This window comes from Ovis canadensis, chromosome 24 (genome assembly GCF_042477335.2).
Source record: "Ovis canadensis isolate MfBH-ARS-UI-01 breed Bighorn chromosome 24, ARS-UI_OviCan_v2, whole genome shotgun sequence".
NCBI classification, from domain to species: domain Eukaryota; kingdom Metazoa; phylum Chordata; class Mammalia; order Artiodactyla; family Bovidae; genus Ovis; species Ovis canadensis.
This window is the reverse complement of record NC_091268.1, coordinates 38053632-38068201: the sequence shown is the minus strand read 5'-3', so window position 1 is coordinate 38068201 and position 14570 is coordinate 38053632. Positions and strand designations below refer to the sequence as shown.

General features: G+C 49.9%; 1 protein-coding gene across 1 annotated transcript; it reads right to left on the bottom strand.

The window, feature by feature from the left end:
• Positions 1-3521: 3521 nt before the first annotated feature.
• Positions 3522-13326, bottom strand: AQP8 (aquaporin 8). The gene is made up of 6 exons (XM_069570385.1): positions 13177-13326; positions 12781-13034; positions 9686-9812; positions 7571-7785; positions 5213-5347; positions 3522-4007 (listed from the first exon to the last, which is right to left on the bottom strand). The coding sequence occupies exons 1-6, from the start codon at positions 13186-13188 to the stop codon at positions 3959-3961; spliced, it is 792 nt and encodes a 263-aa protein (XP_069426486.1). The 5' UTR covers positions 13189-13326; the 3' UTR covers positions 3522-3958.
• Between the last annotated feature and the right edge of the window lie 1244 nt (positions 13327-14570).

The following is a 14570-nucleotide window of genomic DNA, read 5'->3' as shown; positions in this document are numbered from 1 at the left end:
TCTACTTTTCTGTATATTCATTCTCTAATTTTTGAGAGTTTGATATTGAAATTCCAACTAAAAATCTTAATTTATCTACTTAAAATATAATTGTAATATATATAGTGAAACTATATGTAACTTTGTTCTATATTTTCCAAGTCTCTTGTAAATGTGTTTTCATACTTTCGTCATTTAAAAAAAATAAGAAAGAGGAAAAAAAGAGAGAGAGATCATGAACTCTGCAGTCAAATGTACCTGATCTTAAATTTTGGCTCCACTTATGTACTATGTGACTTTGAGTAACATCTCTTGAAATCTGTTCCTCTGGAAAACAGGAAAGAGTAAGAGTTCCCTGGTGGCTCAGCTGGTAAAGAATCCACCTGCAATGCAAGAGATCTCCCACTGGGTCAGGAAGATCCCTTGGAGAAGGGAAGGGTTGCCCATTCCAGTATTCTTGCCTGGGAAATCCCATGGACGGGAGCCTGGCGGGCTACAGTCCATGGGGTCACAGAGTCAGGCACAACTCCTACCTGTATTCATTTCCTGAGGCTGCCATGAAAAATAACCACAACCTTGGTGACATAAAAAAGAGCAGAAAAGCCTCCTCACCATTCTGGAGACCAGAAATCTGAAATCAGGGCATCATCCATCCATACTCCCTCCAAAGGCTGCTGGGAAAAACCCTTCCTCACTTCTCGTAGCTCTTTTTGGTGACCCTGCTACTATCTGTGGCCCCACAAGTCTGCCTCTATCCTTCTTCCCTGTGTCTCTGCGTCCTTTTCTGTCTCCTATTAAGTCACTCTCCTGGGAGTTAGGGCCCATTCGGATCCAGTATGCTACCTTTCTTTGCATCTGCAAAGCCCTTATTTTCAAATAAGGTCACTTTTTTTTTTTAATCTTGTGGCTGCACCACATGGCATGTGGGATCTTATTCCCCCCCCCAGGGATCAAACCTGTGCCCACTGCAGTGGAAGCGCAGTCTTAACCACTGGACCACCAGAAAAGTCCCAAGTAAAGTCATATTCTGAGGTTCCAAGTGAACATGAACTTTGGGGGAACACTCTTCAACCCACATACCTCACAGAATTATTGTTGTGAGGAGTAAATGAAATAATACATGGAACGCATTCTGCACAGTGCCGAGCACACAGTAAACATTCAATAAATGTTAGCTGTACACATGTATGTGTGTGTGAGTCTGTGGATATATATACATGTCTATACAACTATTTTGTTGCTTTTTAATGTGTATGTATTAATTTTTGGCTGCACTGGGTCTTTGTTGCTGTGCACGGGCTTTCTCTAGTTATGGTGAATGGGCTTCTTGTTGCTTCTGGTTTTATCAAACTATTTCCTCCCATCCCCCTTTTTTTAATGGTGATTGTAGCAAGCTTTTCCTGAACATTTACTGTATGCAAGGTGCCCTGGTAAGTCCTTCTCATGAGTTAACTCATTTGACCCTCACAGTATGCCTGTTGCTAAGGAAACTGAGGCTCAGAAAGTTTAAATAAATTACCCAGGCAGGGTCACATGGCTAAGAAGTGTGGGGAAACTGGGATTCGAACCCAGGTTCAGCGGACTCCGGGGTCCTAGTTCTTAAGCGAAGTCGGTCCATCAAGCGTCATGCTGGGTCTTGAATTTGCCTTCATCAAGTTCTTTGCCTTCCCTCTCTTCACTTGGATGTTTGGAGCACATCTTTCGCCATCCCTTCCTATCGCACCCTCCTCCTTTGATCTACTAGATACATTACAAGTTCTTACTGGACATTCTTCCAGCAAAGACTCCTCCTTTCCTGGCTAACCCTAATGGCTCTTCCTCATCATGTGAAGTTTCTGTTCTATTATTGCACAGTTCCCCTACTCAATGGTAAAGAATATGCCTGCCAGTGCAGGAGACGTGGCTTCAATCGCTGGGTCGGGGAGACAGCCCGCAGAAGGAAATGGCAAAGCACTCCACTATTCTTGCCTGGGAAATCTCATGGACAGAGGAGCCTGGCGGGCTACAGTCCCAGATGTGACTTAGTGACTAAATAACAATAAACAGTCCTTTGTTCTTAACCCCAAGAGTTAATGTTTAAGTGTAACTGTATGTCTTTAGATTACACAGTGTAAGAGCCCAGCCTCTGGAGCCAGACCACTGGGGTTTGAACCTCAGCTCTGCCACTTCCTGAGTGACCTTGAGTAAGTCATTTGACTTCTCTGGGCCTCACTTTCCTCATATGCAACATGAAAAATAATAATATAATAATAACAATAATACGTACCTGTACAGTTGTTGTGAAAATGCAATACATTACCGCATGTTTAGAACACAAAGCAGATCCTGGCATGCAGGAAGTGCTTGATAAGTGTTAGCAGCTTTTTTTTTTTTTAATGTGAATGATTTTTCAAGTCTTTATTGAATTTGTTACAATATTTCTTCTGTTTTGTGTTTTGGTTTTTTGGCCAGGAGATCTGTGGGATCTTGACTCCTTCCCCAGCCAGGGGTCGAACCCACACCCTCCTGCATTGGAAAGTGAAGTCCTAACTAGTGGATCGCCAGGGAAGTCCCACTAGCTATTTTTGTAATCACATTCACTTTTTTAAAATTTTTTGGCTGCGCTGGGCCTTCGTTGCTGTGTGCAGCCTTTCTCTAGTTCCGGTGAGCTTCTCACTCGGCTCGTGTCTCTTGTTGTGGAGAACGGTATGTGAGCGGGCTCTGTAGTTGTGCACAGGCTTAGCTGCTCTTCAGGATGTGGGATCTTCCTAGACCAGAGATCGAACCCCTGTTCCATGCTTTGGCACACAGATTCTTTTTTTTTTTTTAATCTTTTGTTCTCTTTCTTTAAAAAAAATATTCATTTTTAATCGAAGTATAATAATTGCTTTATAATATTGTGTTGGTCTCTGCCATACATCTACATGAATCCGCCATAAGTATACATATGTCCCCTCCCTCTTGAAACTCCTCCTCACCTCTCTTCCCATCCCACCCCTCTAGGTTGTTACAGAGCCCTCCCCCCGCCAGGTTTTTACAGACCCAGCCCTGGTTTGAGTTCCCCGAGTCATACAGCAAGTTCCCATTAGCTCTCTATTTTATATAGATCCTCATAGAGAAGACACACACTCTACTTGTAAGGTATAAAGTTTGGAATGTGTCGTTTTATTCTTTTTTATCTTTAGTTATTCTTTATACTCTTATCTTTCATCAAATACCTCTGTCTCCCTAGACTTGTGCTATGACACACTACATATTTCCTTGGGAAATCCTTGCAGCTCTGGGCCACCCCCATATCCACCCTCATCCTCAGCTAAAGTGCCATGAGTGGGTAGATTCATGTCCTGGACAGCCCTGGGAACTAAACCAGACCCTCGAGTCTGCAACGGGCTTTTCCGAAGGGTCTTGAGGTCTGTGATCTGGAACAAATTTTGAGTCCAAACAGGACTCTAGAATGGACTTAGCTCCAGACTGAGTTCCCGTGGGTCTGGCCCAGCCTGGACTTTTGCTTCCTCCCTAGCAGTGTCCATTTCTGAAAGGAAAGGCCAGCCAGTGGGCACACAGAAGGAAATATTGGACTATTTATTGAAAAGCTGGACTGACAGCTCAGGCAGCAGAGAAACAGACCACAGAAGGCCCTTTTGTAACAGAGAAATCGGGGCACAAGAGAAGGAGAAAGGGGATGAGGGGAATGACCAGAGGCACACTAACAGTCACCTTTTCTACTCCTGGGACCTTCCCCGAAGAAGCGCTTCTGTTGTGCTATTCCTACCTCCCTCTAGGTGGCGCTGGCGACACATTCCCTAGGCTGAAGTGTCTGATGAGCACAAAGGAATGCGAAGGACCTAGCACCTCTGAGAAGCCAGGCCCAAGTCAGGGGAAGCATGTCAGTCACTTCTTGGAGGCTCTGCCCCGGCAGGAAATTCAGAGCTGTCTGGTCTGTGGTCCAGGATGGGTCCACCGAGGGTTCCTAGGGCAGCAGGAATTCCACCATCTCAGCTCACCGTCCCTTTAGGATTAGACGAATTTTCGCATCTCCAATGAAGAACCTACAAAAAAAGGTGGCTCAGTGAGGTCTCCAAGTCTCTGGAAGAGACTTAGTCCTTCATCACATGTCTCCAGGTCCAGACAGATGCCTTCCTGGGCCTTTCCAGCCTCAATACCCAGATCTCCTGGGGTAGAGGGAGAAATTCTCTCCTGTTGGGTTTCCAACCCCTTTTCCTGAAGATCCTCATTTGTACCATTTTGAAAACATCAGAGAATGATTCCTGATGCTTTTTACTAAGCCATAGGCCAAGCCAGGACTGCAGATGGGCAGCAATGCAAGCAGTCTAGATCAGCCCAGCCCAGGGCCTGTCCCTGCCCAGACAGCGGGCTCTGTACCAACTCGCATCCCTACACAACTTGAAACAGAAAGGACAGGACCCTACCGATCCTTGAGGCTCACAGATGACAGCTGGAGGAGAAGCAGTCAAGCAGATTTTATCCTCCTGATAATAACATCAGCCTTCTCCATTGCACACAGTCAGGGAGCACCGCTTACAATGTGTCTTATGTGAATGGCATCTCCTGACATGCATGCTCTTGGGGGCACCATTGACATGATTTTCTATGTGGATAGGGTTCCCTGAGTTGTATGACACCCCTGTGGAGAGCTATTCCTCCCCTACTCTCAGTCAATACAGTTGTTCAGGAGGGGCTGACCTCACCCTAACTCCAGGATTAGGCTCATGCTCAGACATAGTCAATAAGAGAGCTGGCCCCAGGACTACAGAGACCAATTCAGAGGTAGACATGGCTCACACTGGGCCAGTTCAACCCAGAGAACAGCAGATCCAGGACTTTTGTAAGAGCTGTTGTTCCTCTGGTCTTAGTTATGGAGCTGCTAGGATGGAAGCCTGGAATGCCTGGTGGGCATCTTTGCCTCTATCAGAGAGGCTTTGCCTAAGCACAAAGCCTACCCAGAGGACATTAGAGCCTGTGAGAAGGACCCAACCCTACAGACATTGTGTGAGCTCCCACCAAAGTCAGGGCTACCTGTAAACTTTTCAGTTATGCCAACCAATGAGCTTCCTTTTATGACAAAAGCTATGTTCAAATGGATTTCCGTCACTTGAAGCCAAAGGTCCCAGAGTCATAAACTTTGCCTCTTCTCTGCTCTCAACCCAAGCGAGACCCTAGCCTCCTACCCCTTGATGCCCTGGGAACTATCCCCATGCCCTAGATGGGCCATGACCCCGTGTCACATTCCTACCTGATGAGCACTCCTACAAGCAGGCTGGCCAGGAGGGGCCCCAGCCAATAGATCCAGTGGTAGTCCCAGTGGTTGGCCACCATGGCAGGTCCAAAGGCCCGGGCAGGATTCATGCACGCTCCAGACACAGCACCCCTGCCAACACCCAACCACACTCATCAGCAGAATGCCAGCCAAGGAGCCTCGACCCACCCTGGTTCATTTCGCCTATGTGGGTCTAGATCACACACTACCCGGAAACCCTCTCTACACCATGATAGCATGGGCATCCGGAAGTTCCCCAAGAAGACGCAGGTGAAGAGACTTCTAACACGAGGAAGTGAAAGGCTTGACTCCTCCCTGGGGTCCTCCCTAAGGTCTGCCACTCCCCCGACACCCTTCTGGAAGAATGGCCGGCAAGCAGTGCCGGCTCAGTGACGGCAGGAAGGAAAATGGACCCACGCCTTCTCCAGAGTTGACAAAGTCAGGCAGCTCTTAACTATATGAACTTCGGGGTCAAGTGAATCTAGATTTAGAACTCTAGAGATTTCTAGGGGTGACATTTGTTTCACCTCTCTGTGTTTCAGTTGAGGTGAACGTACATACCTCATAGGTTGTTATCAGGGATGAATGAGACAACACATATAGAGCCCGTGTTTCTCATATAATTCATTGCAAGTGTTAACTTTAACCCAGCTGACCTGGTTGAGGTCTTCGTTGTGCTGCAAGCTTGGGGCCCAGCATCTCCCACAGGGCGGGTGTTCCCCAGGAGCACCTCTCTAGTCCTGGTGTCTGTACCCTCGCCCCACTGACTCAAGCTGGGGTCCTCACTCAGGCCTCACCCTGCAAGGACGCCTCCTGTGGCCGGTGGTCAAAGCCAGATGAATGAGTCAATAAGTTTGTAAGTGAACCAAGAGCCACTAGGGGGCAGCAAAGCCCTGCTACCGCTCTACACACCTATTTTCCTCAGGCGCCACCTCCCAGAAGATGACAGGATCAGAGGGCAGAGCTAGGAAAGGCTACACCGGGTTAGGAGCTGGCCTTCAGGAAGGAGTTCCCTCATCCCCCATTTAGCAGGGGCTCTTGTCCCAGATCTTTCACTTAATTTGCCACTGCCCAGTGACCTTTAATGCTTCCTGGTGGCTCAGATGGTAAAGAATCTGCCTGCAGTGCAGGAGTCCTGGGTTCCATCCCTGGGTTGGGAAGATTCCCTGGAAAAAGGAATGGCAACCCACTCCAGTATGCTGGCCTAGAGAATTCCATGGACAGAGGAGCCTGGCGGGCTACAGTCCATAGGATCGCAAAGAGTCAGACACAACTTCGTGGCTAACACACACAATGACTTTAATGAGGGGCTTCCCTGGTGGTTCAGTGGTAAAGAATCCACCTGCCAACACAGGAGATGCAGGTTGGATCCCTGGGTTGGGAAGATCCCCTGGAGAAGGAAATGGCAACCCACTCCAGTATTCTTGCCTGGAGAATTCCATGGACAGGGGAGCCTGACAGGCTATAGTCCCTGAGGTGGCAAAGAGTCCAACATTATGGAGCAACTAAACAACAGTGACTTTAAATAAGTCACCTGTGTCCTCTCTGAGCCTGTTTCCTCAGGTATGCTGCTGCTGCTAAGTCGCTTCAGTCGTGTCCAACTCTGTGCGACCCCAGAGACGACAGCCCACCAGGCTGCCCCGTCCCTGGGATTCTCCAGGCAAGAACACTGGAGTGGGTTGCCATTTCCTTCTCCAGTGCATGAAAGTGAAGAGTGAAAGTGAAGTCGCTCAGTCATGTCCAACTCTTCGAGACCCCATGGACTGCAGCCTACCATGCTCCTCCACCTGGGGGATTTCCCAGGCAAGAGTATTGGAGTGGGGTGCCATTGCCTTCTCCAGACCTCATGTATAAATGGGGAGAAATAACCCTTTGTCTCCTTAATGCCTTCCCAAGCCTACTGAAAGGCTCTTGATAAACAAGACAATGGGTGTAAAAGCTCTTTGTAAGTCTGAAGCTAAAATCTGGCTGCCTGCTGGCCAGATAAACACAGTCTACAGAAATGATTTCTTGATACTACAAAATTAGGAAATGCACATAAAAATCCAGTCTTCTGACTTCTCTGGAATGAAATTAAAAAGGTCAGCCCAAGCCCATATTCCCACACATTGATAACTTATCAGAGGTGCATGGTGGGGGCCTCCTAAGACTCCGAAATCCCCGCCACTCCCTGTCTGCCTCCTACGGCCCACTTCCCGGGTTAACCTGTCTGCATGGCTTCTATTCGCTACCAAGCCTGTGACCCTTAGGGAGGCTCTGCAGGCCTGCGCTCCTCCAGGACCGAGCCTTGGCCCAGGGCTGAGCACTGCAGTCCCACTGCCAAGCAGCACTCACCCTGCCAGGATGTCCACAGTGACAGAGAAGCCGATGCAGAATGGGGCCAGAGGACCTAGCGTCTTCTGGTTGATGGCGCCCATGCACACGGTCAGGGCCAGCAGTGTCGTCAGGATGATCTCCGCTACCACTGCCCCGGCCACCTGCTCCGACTCCTGGACTGTCACAAAGGCCGCCCCGGTCGCATTCCAGAACCTCTCCTCGGGACTCACCGCCTGTGGAGAGCAGTGGTCAGCCCCACAGTGGGGGTGGAGAGACAGCTGGGAACTGGGTTGGTCCAGGGGTAGGGGGTTCACACGCTTTAAAGCCAGGGAAGGGTCCTGTTCAATGTGCAGCCAGACATATCTGGAACCACATCCCAGCTCCACCAGTTCCTACCGTGTGGCTTCATCTGAGCTACTGGACTTCCCTGAGCCTCATTTTGCTCATCTGTAAAAGGGGGATAACCTAGTGGTGGCCCCAGGTGTTGTGAATCAGAAGCATATGAAACTTAGATGACCTTTTTTTGAAAAGAATACGGAAATACCTAATTTTTACAAATTTTGCAAACACATACATACACTCAGGTGAACACACTGCCAGCCCCCTGAAAGACCTCTTTGAAGGGATGAGAAGGGCCACGGAACTTAAGCTCATTGGCTTCCCAGGAAGTCGGCCTCTGGGTCATCACGACCCCTGGGAGGGCAAACAAGCTTCTAGACCCAGAACTCAAATCTGGGCCCTGCTGCACCTCAGCTCATCTGAACTTGGGCAAGTCACTGCCTTCTCTGTCCCTCGGTGTCCCCCTCTGCAAAGTGGGGGTGCTGATCATAACAGTTCCTGGCCCAGGTGGTGGGTGCTCTCTAAGGACGGCTGCTGGCTTCTGGTCAAGTTGGAGATTAAATGAGAGGATTCTGTAAAGTGCTGGGCGGGGGTGGTGAGGGGTGATGGGGGGTGGGGCAGAGAGGAACACTCAGTGAGCTCACTGCTGCCCTGCACTGGTCTCCATTATGTCGGATGAGTCTGCAAGTGGCTCGGCCTGAGGGAGAGTCCAGGCATTGCTTTCCATGGGGAATCGGAGCAGTCCCCACTCTAAACAGACAGGGCAGCAGGGTCTCAAATGGGGCGTGAGGTTACCAGGGCAGGGAAGATAGCAAAATGGGGATCAAAACCAAAGTCTGCAGTGGGCAGCGCTTAGAGCCACAGTCCAAACCCTAGCCAGGCTACTAGGCACCCCCTTCACTCCTACCCACCCCAAATTCCCCCACCCCACCACAAGCCAAGCAAAGCCTTCATGTTGAAGGACTCCTAGTTAAAACATAAGAAGAGCAGGAAAGAGAAGAAGGAAAAAAGAAAGTCAGGTGGGCAAAGAGAGAGAAAGAAGTCCATGCATGGAGTTCAGTGTATAACCATAGAAATTTTGTGGCTGAGAAGAAGAGCTAGCCTTTCTGTTGGAATGGGAGATTTCCAGTAAATTAAGTGTTAATTCCCATCAAAGGTAGAGTAACTCAGTTTAAAGGCAGGCAAACTAGAGAACACACAGAGAAGTTAGTTCAGGAGTTTTCAAGGAGAAGAACCATATGCACCCCTAATCCTCAGCTGGTGCTTAGTGAGATGTTTGTAGAAGAAATGAACAAGTGTGTGAATGGATGAATTTTAAAAATCAGCATTATCTAAAGCCACAAATGGACTCAGGAAGAGAAACTTTCAGTTCTGAATTCTGATTCCTGGTCTGTCCAGGGAGGGCTAGACATGGACAGAACAGGGTGGGTTTAGAGTGTTCCCTTCTGGGTAGAAATTTTGTGGGCTTCCCTAGTGGCTCAGATGGTAAAGAATCTGCCCACCAATGCAGGAGACCCAGGTTTGATCCCTGGGTCAGGAAGATCCCCTGGAGAGGGAAATGGCAACCCACTCCAGTATTCTTGCCTGGAAAATTCCCTGGACAGAAGAGCCTGATGGGCTACAGTCCATGGGGTCATGAGAGTCAGACACAACTAAGCAACTAACAAGTTTACTTGCAGTCCCATTGGAGGCAACAGGAAAAGAATCAGACAGTCCCCACTCCCCACCCCTACACACCCCAGCAGCCCTGGCAGAGCCAAAGCCCCCAGCCCAGCCTCCTGGGGGATCACCAACCTTAGCCAAAGCGGCCCCGATCAGCCCCCCGCACAGCTGGGAGATCCAGTAGGGAAACAGCATCGTCAGCTTGAGGCCTCCGACCAGCATGGCTGCCAGGGACACCGCAGGGTTGAAGTGTCCACCGCTGTCGCCCAAAAAATGCAGAAGGAGTCATGAGGCCCAGGCTTAGAGTCTGGGTCCCCACAGCACCCTGGGTGGCCCTGCAGGGCCAACATCAGTCAAGGGCAGCCCAAGCAGAAAACAGGCGGCAGATCATCCCCACTTTCCCTGAGGTGCAGGGTGGTGGAGGGAAGGTAATGAGGGGGGAGGGTAGAAAGGGAGGGCAGCCCCATTCCTGTCCTACCCCCAGACCCAGGATGGCCCAGAGGAAAAACGTGATGGAAAAGCATCTCTCAACTCCTTCTCGACCCCTGCAGAGCTGTGTCCAGCCCTTCAGAGCTGTGGCCACAGAGCACAGCGAGACCCCAGGCTTCAAAAGCATAGGCCAGGAGAGGTATCCCGGCCTCCCCGAAAAAGTAACCAGGCCCTGAACAATAGCCCCTGACTGGTTGAACTGCTCAACCAATAAAAATCCTAGTTTGGGTCTGAAAGTGTGACTAGCGTTGTGTGTAAAACTTGAGGTTAAAGGTTGCTGGAAATGGCATTGGTAATTGGGAGTGAGGTTAGAGGTTCATGATTATATTGGGGGTTGGGATCTGGGGTTTGGAATGTGCAGGGAGGTTAAACAAAATCGAACCTAGGTCAAAGGGCTGGTTCAAGTTGGCTCTGTGGGGCAGTTCCGTTGGTCCTGGGTAAAGAGCCTTTCTCTTGAGCAAGCTGCTCAACCCATCTGAGTCCCAGGGCCGGGAGGCCCCTGAATACCCTGCTACACCCATTGGCATCCTGTCCAGCCCCACACAGATAGAAGAGCTGTCCTGAAAGGCTGACTCAACAAGCCCTCAGGAGCATGGGATGGACACCCAATAAGAGGGACAGTGACCCCAAGATCCCCCATGTCTCCCCAGCTGTTCAGAGCCCACTAATGGGTCTGCCCACCCAGCGGGCACAGGACACTGAGCTGAGACTGGACAGAGGACCCTGGTTCTGGACACAAGACTTGGCCCAACATGCCGACATTTCAGGACCAGCTGCCCCAACTTGTTTGGCCGAGCTCTGCGCACAGGCCCTCGGGGAGCTTCCTGCAGGGTCAGGAAGCACTAGCTGACCTCAGACTCAGTCGATGGAGAGGGGCCTCAATTCGGGTCTATGACCAAGCTTAGCCTGGGCTCTGCCAAAGCAGAGAGGTGGGGGGCAGGGGCAGCCTCCCGCCAGAGACTGCAGAGTTAGAAGCCTGTCTGCCATCAGCCCCTCCACCAAATCACCCAGTCCAAAAGGCGTGAAAAACTCATTCAGAGCATGGCTCAACCAAGAGAGGGCTGGAACACCACACATGTTCAAGAAACTCACTTCACATTCATTAACAATAAAACGATCATCCATTGATTACTCACTAAAGGCTTATTGAACACCTACTCAGCGCTAAGTGCTGTGCTGGGTGCTCCAACAACCTCAAAGCCGGTGCCTGGTTTGTGGCAGGTACCCAGTAAATATTTGTTGACAAAAAACAGATGGTTGGATGAAAGGCTGGCATTTCAGATAGGCAGCCTCCTGCAGCGCAAAGCAATGTCCTCCCTGGCCAGCTGGCCTGGGTTCAAACCCCAGTTTAGCCATGGAAGAGCTGTGTGACCATGGGCAAGTGATAAAACCTCTCTGTGCCTTAGTGATCCCTATCTCATAAACTCTGTTGCAAAAATAATTAATACATGTTCCTATAGAGTAGTGGCAGCTAGTTGGTATTCAACAAATATCAGCTACTATTATCATCTCCCTTTTATTCCACCTAACATAGGTTCAGTTACTTCCCCTGGTCACCCTGCTAAGCAATGACAAATGTTGCCTTCAACCCTGAACCGATGAGAACAGAGGACACTGATTTTCATCCCACCTGCAGCTTCCCTTAGATATTTAAAGAGAAATGTAACAGTTCTCTTTCCATTCTGTTTTTCTGAGAAACAGTATTTTAATTTCCCTACTCAGATCATTTTTCTGTGAGAGACTAAATACAAACGAACCAGATTCTAGATCTCCCTGCCAGACCCCCCATCCATTGGGTCGTTTCTCCTGGGAGTCCACGACCTCCCGGTGGAGCCTCCATTCAGGGAAGGGCTATGCAAGGGGAGCCCCTTGGCCCTCCCTACCCCCTTGGTGGGTTCTTCTGTGAAGCATTGCCTTCCCTTAGGTTGGAGCAAAACCCTGTCCTAATGGTAACAGTGGGCTTTCCAGGTAGCTCAGTGGTAGAGAATCCACCTGCCAATGCAGGAGACATGGGTTTGATCCCTGGATTAGGAAGATCCTCTGGAGAAGGAAATGGAAACCCACTCCAGTATTCTTGCCTGGGAAATCCTGTGGACAGAGGAACCTGGCAGGCAACAGTCCATGGGGTTGCAAAGAGTTGGACGCAACTTAGCCACTAAACAACAATAACAAAGGTAACAGTAACACAGCAAGCAACAGTGATTGGGCGCTTTCTATGGACTAAGCACTTCACAATATTTCATTCTCACACCTCCACCAGGAGGTGCTGGGTTAGGCAACAGACAGCTTGGGTTTGCCTCCTGGCTCTGCCCTGGGTCCTTGGATGAGTTACCTGACCTATCCCCTTCACAGTGAAAAAATGGGATTAATAATAGTACCAATTGCACAGGGGTGTAAGGATTACATGAATTGCTATACCTAAAGTGCTTGGAATAGTTCATGGTAAGCATGAGCACTGTACCTGCACTTGGTTGAGAAATAAGATTTAGAAAATACTGTTCCCATTTCATAGGTAGGTGAGCAGTTGGGTTTGGAGAGTGACTTAACCAAAGTTGCAGAGCTCTCGGACTGAAGAGCCAGGATTCTAACCCAGGCAGTCTGACCCCTCAGCCCACATTCTTATCCACACTGTTCTCAGGATCCTGGGTGTGTGCCCCAGGGTGCCTGCCCACCACGCCACTCCACGCCCCCGGCTCCCCCCAGCTGGCACCAGGCTGAGTGCCCAGAGCTGTTCCCACCTGATATTCCCCAGCGTAGCAATGACCAGCCCCAGGGCCAGTCCGTGGGCCAGCGCCGGCTGCAGCCGCCCAGTGTCCGGCCCGTTCTCAATGACCGACAGGCAGCCGATGAAGATGAACAGAGCAGAGCCCAGCAGTTCCACCAGGCAGGGCTGCACCAACCGCTCGTACCAGCACCCATGCCACCGGCCCCTGTTGCTGGGCTCCTTCACCTTGACGCTGCCCGACTCCAGGTCACACATGGGTGCAGCTGCCTGCGGAGGTGGGCAAGAGAGAGAGGGAGCCAGATGAGAGAAGAGCCCAGAAGGAAGCCCCCAGCAGCTTCACCTTTAGTGAATCCTCAGCCACCCGCCTGGAGGGCCAGGCTGCAGAGGAAGAGGCCAGGAGTGGACGCACCTCTGTAAACATTGGGGCGGAGGTAACTCTCGGCGGGACTCTGTCCTGCCCTGGCTGGGAAACCCACACCTGCTGTCCCGGACAGGACACTCTTATCTCCAGGACCCGGGCTGCCAGCCCACTAACAGGCTCTGCCCCTTTTAAAGGGCTCCAGACGCTCCCGAGGGTGCCGAGAAAGCAATAAAGACCAGTGGGAGGTGGCCCTGAGGTCACGGAGAGGAAGCCTTTTTAAAAAAAAATCTCAGCTGGGCAGGGCAGGGGGGTGGTCAAGGATTGCTGAGCTTTCTACCAACAAAGGGAATAGGCGTTGTCTTCACTGGGTCACCTGGAGAGGACTCTAGGTCTTTCCCAGCAGGAGATGGAGGGGTCCAGAGGGGACCTACATGCGTGAGTGAACACGGGAGGCTCCCACCAAATTGGGACCACACATGGGAAGTAAGGCTAAACTCAACTTCAGTGATTTTTTCCACCAATTTCCAAGGACATCTCGTATCTGAGGCCCTGACACGTCCACTCACACTGACAGGCTGATGCAAGGCTGAGGGTGTAGATGGATGACCGTCCTGGGAGATTGCAGAGGCAATGGTAAAGCCCACGGACTTTGGAAACAGGCTGCCTGGAGTTCAACCCCAGCTCCTCCATGAACTACTGAGTAATCCTGGGCATTTGCTCACCCTCTGTGTACCTTAGTTTCCTCCCCTGTGTAACAGGATGATAGTAGTGGGGCCAATGAGATAGAGTTGTGTGGTTTAAATGAGTGAAGATCAGGGGACCTCCCTGGTGGTCCAGTGGTTAAGAATCCACCTTCCATCGCAGCAGAAGTGGATTCAATTCCTGGTCGAGGAACTAAGATCTTGCATGCCGCAGGGCAACTAAGCCTGCGGGCCACTCCTACTGAGCTTACGCGCTGCTATGAAGACCCAGCATAGCCAAAAAAAAAACATTTTTAATTAAAAAAAAATAAATGAGTTAAGATCATAAAGTGTTGACACACAGATGTTTATGATAGACACAGGATAAGTGCAATACCAGTGCCAGCTGCTTTAGAATATGTATTTATGGGAATTGATATTTACTGAGAACTTTCTACATGCCAGGCACTTGGTTAAATACCTTATACATATTATCTCATTTAAACCTCACAATAACCCTATGAAGTAGGTACTATTATTACAGCCACTTGAACAGATGAGGAAGTAGAGATTCAGGAAGGTTAAGTTCCTCAGGATCACAGAGCTTTTGTGACAGCAGAATGCATGGGCTAAGTCACAAAAGGACAAATACTGTGTGATTTCACTTGTATCAGGTACTGGAATAGACAAATTTACAGAGACAGAAAGAAGAGTGGTGGGCCTGGGAGGAGAGGAGAATGGGGAGTTATTTTTTAATGGATA

What these genes read in the sequence shown, in the direction of transcription:
- AQP8 (XM_069570385.1), bottom strand. An exon ending in ACTGTGGACATCCTGGCAGG is followed by an intron (nt 5,348 to 7,570) that starts GTGAGTGCTGCT and finishes GGGTGTTGGCAG; the next exon opens with GGGTGCTGTGTCTGGAGCGT. An exon ending in CTTGTAGGAGTGCTCATCAG is followed by an intron (nt 4,008 to 5,212) that starts GTAGGAATGTGA and finishes CTTTTTTTGTAG; the next exon opens with GTTCTTCATTGGAGATGCGA.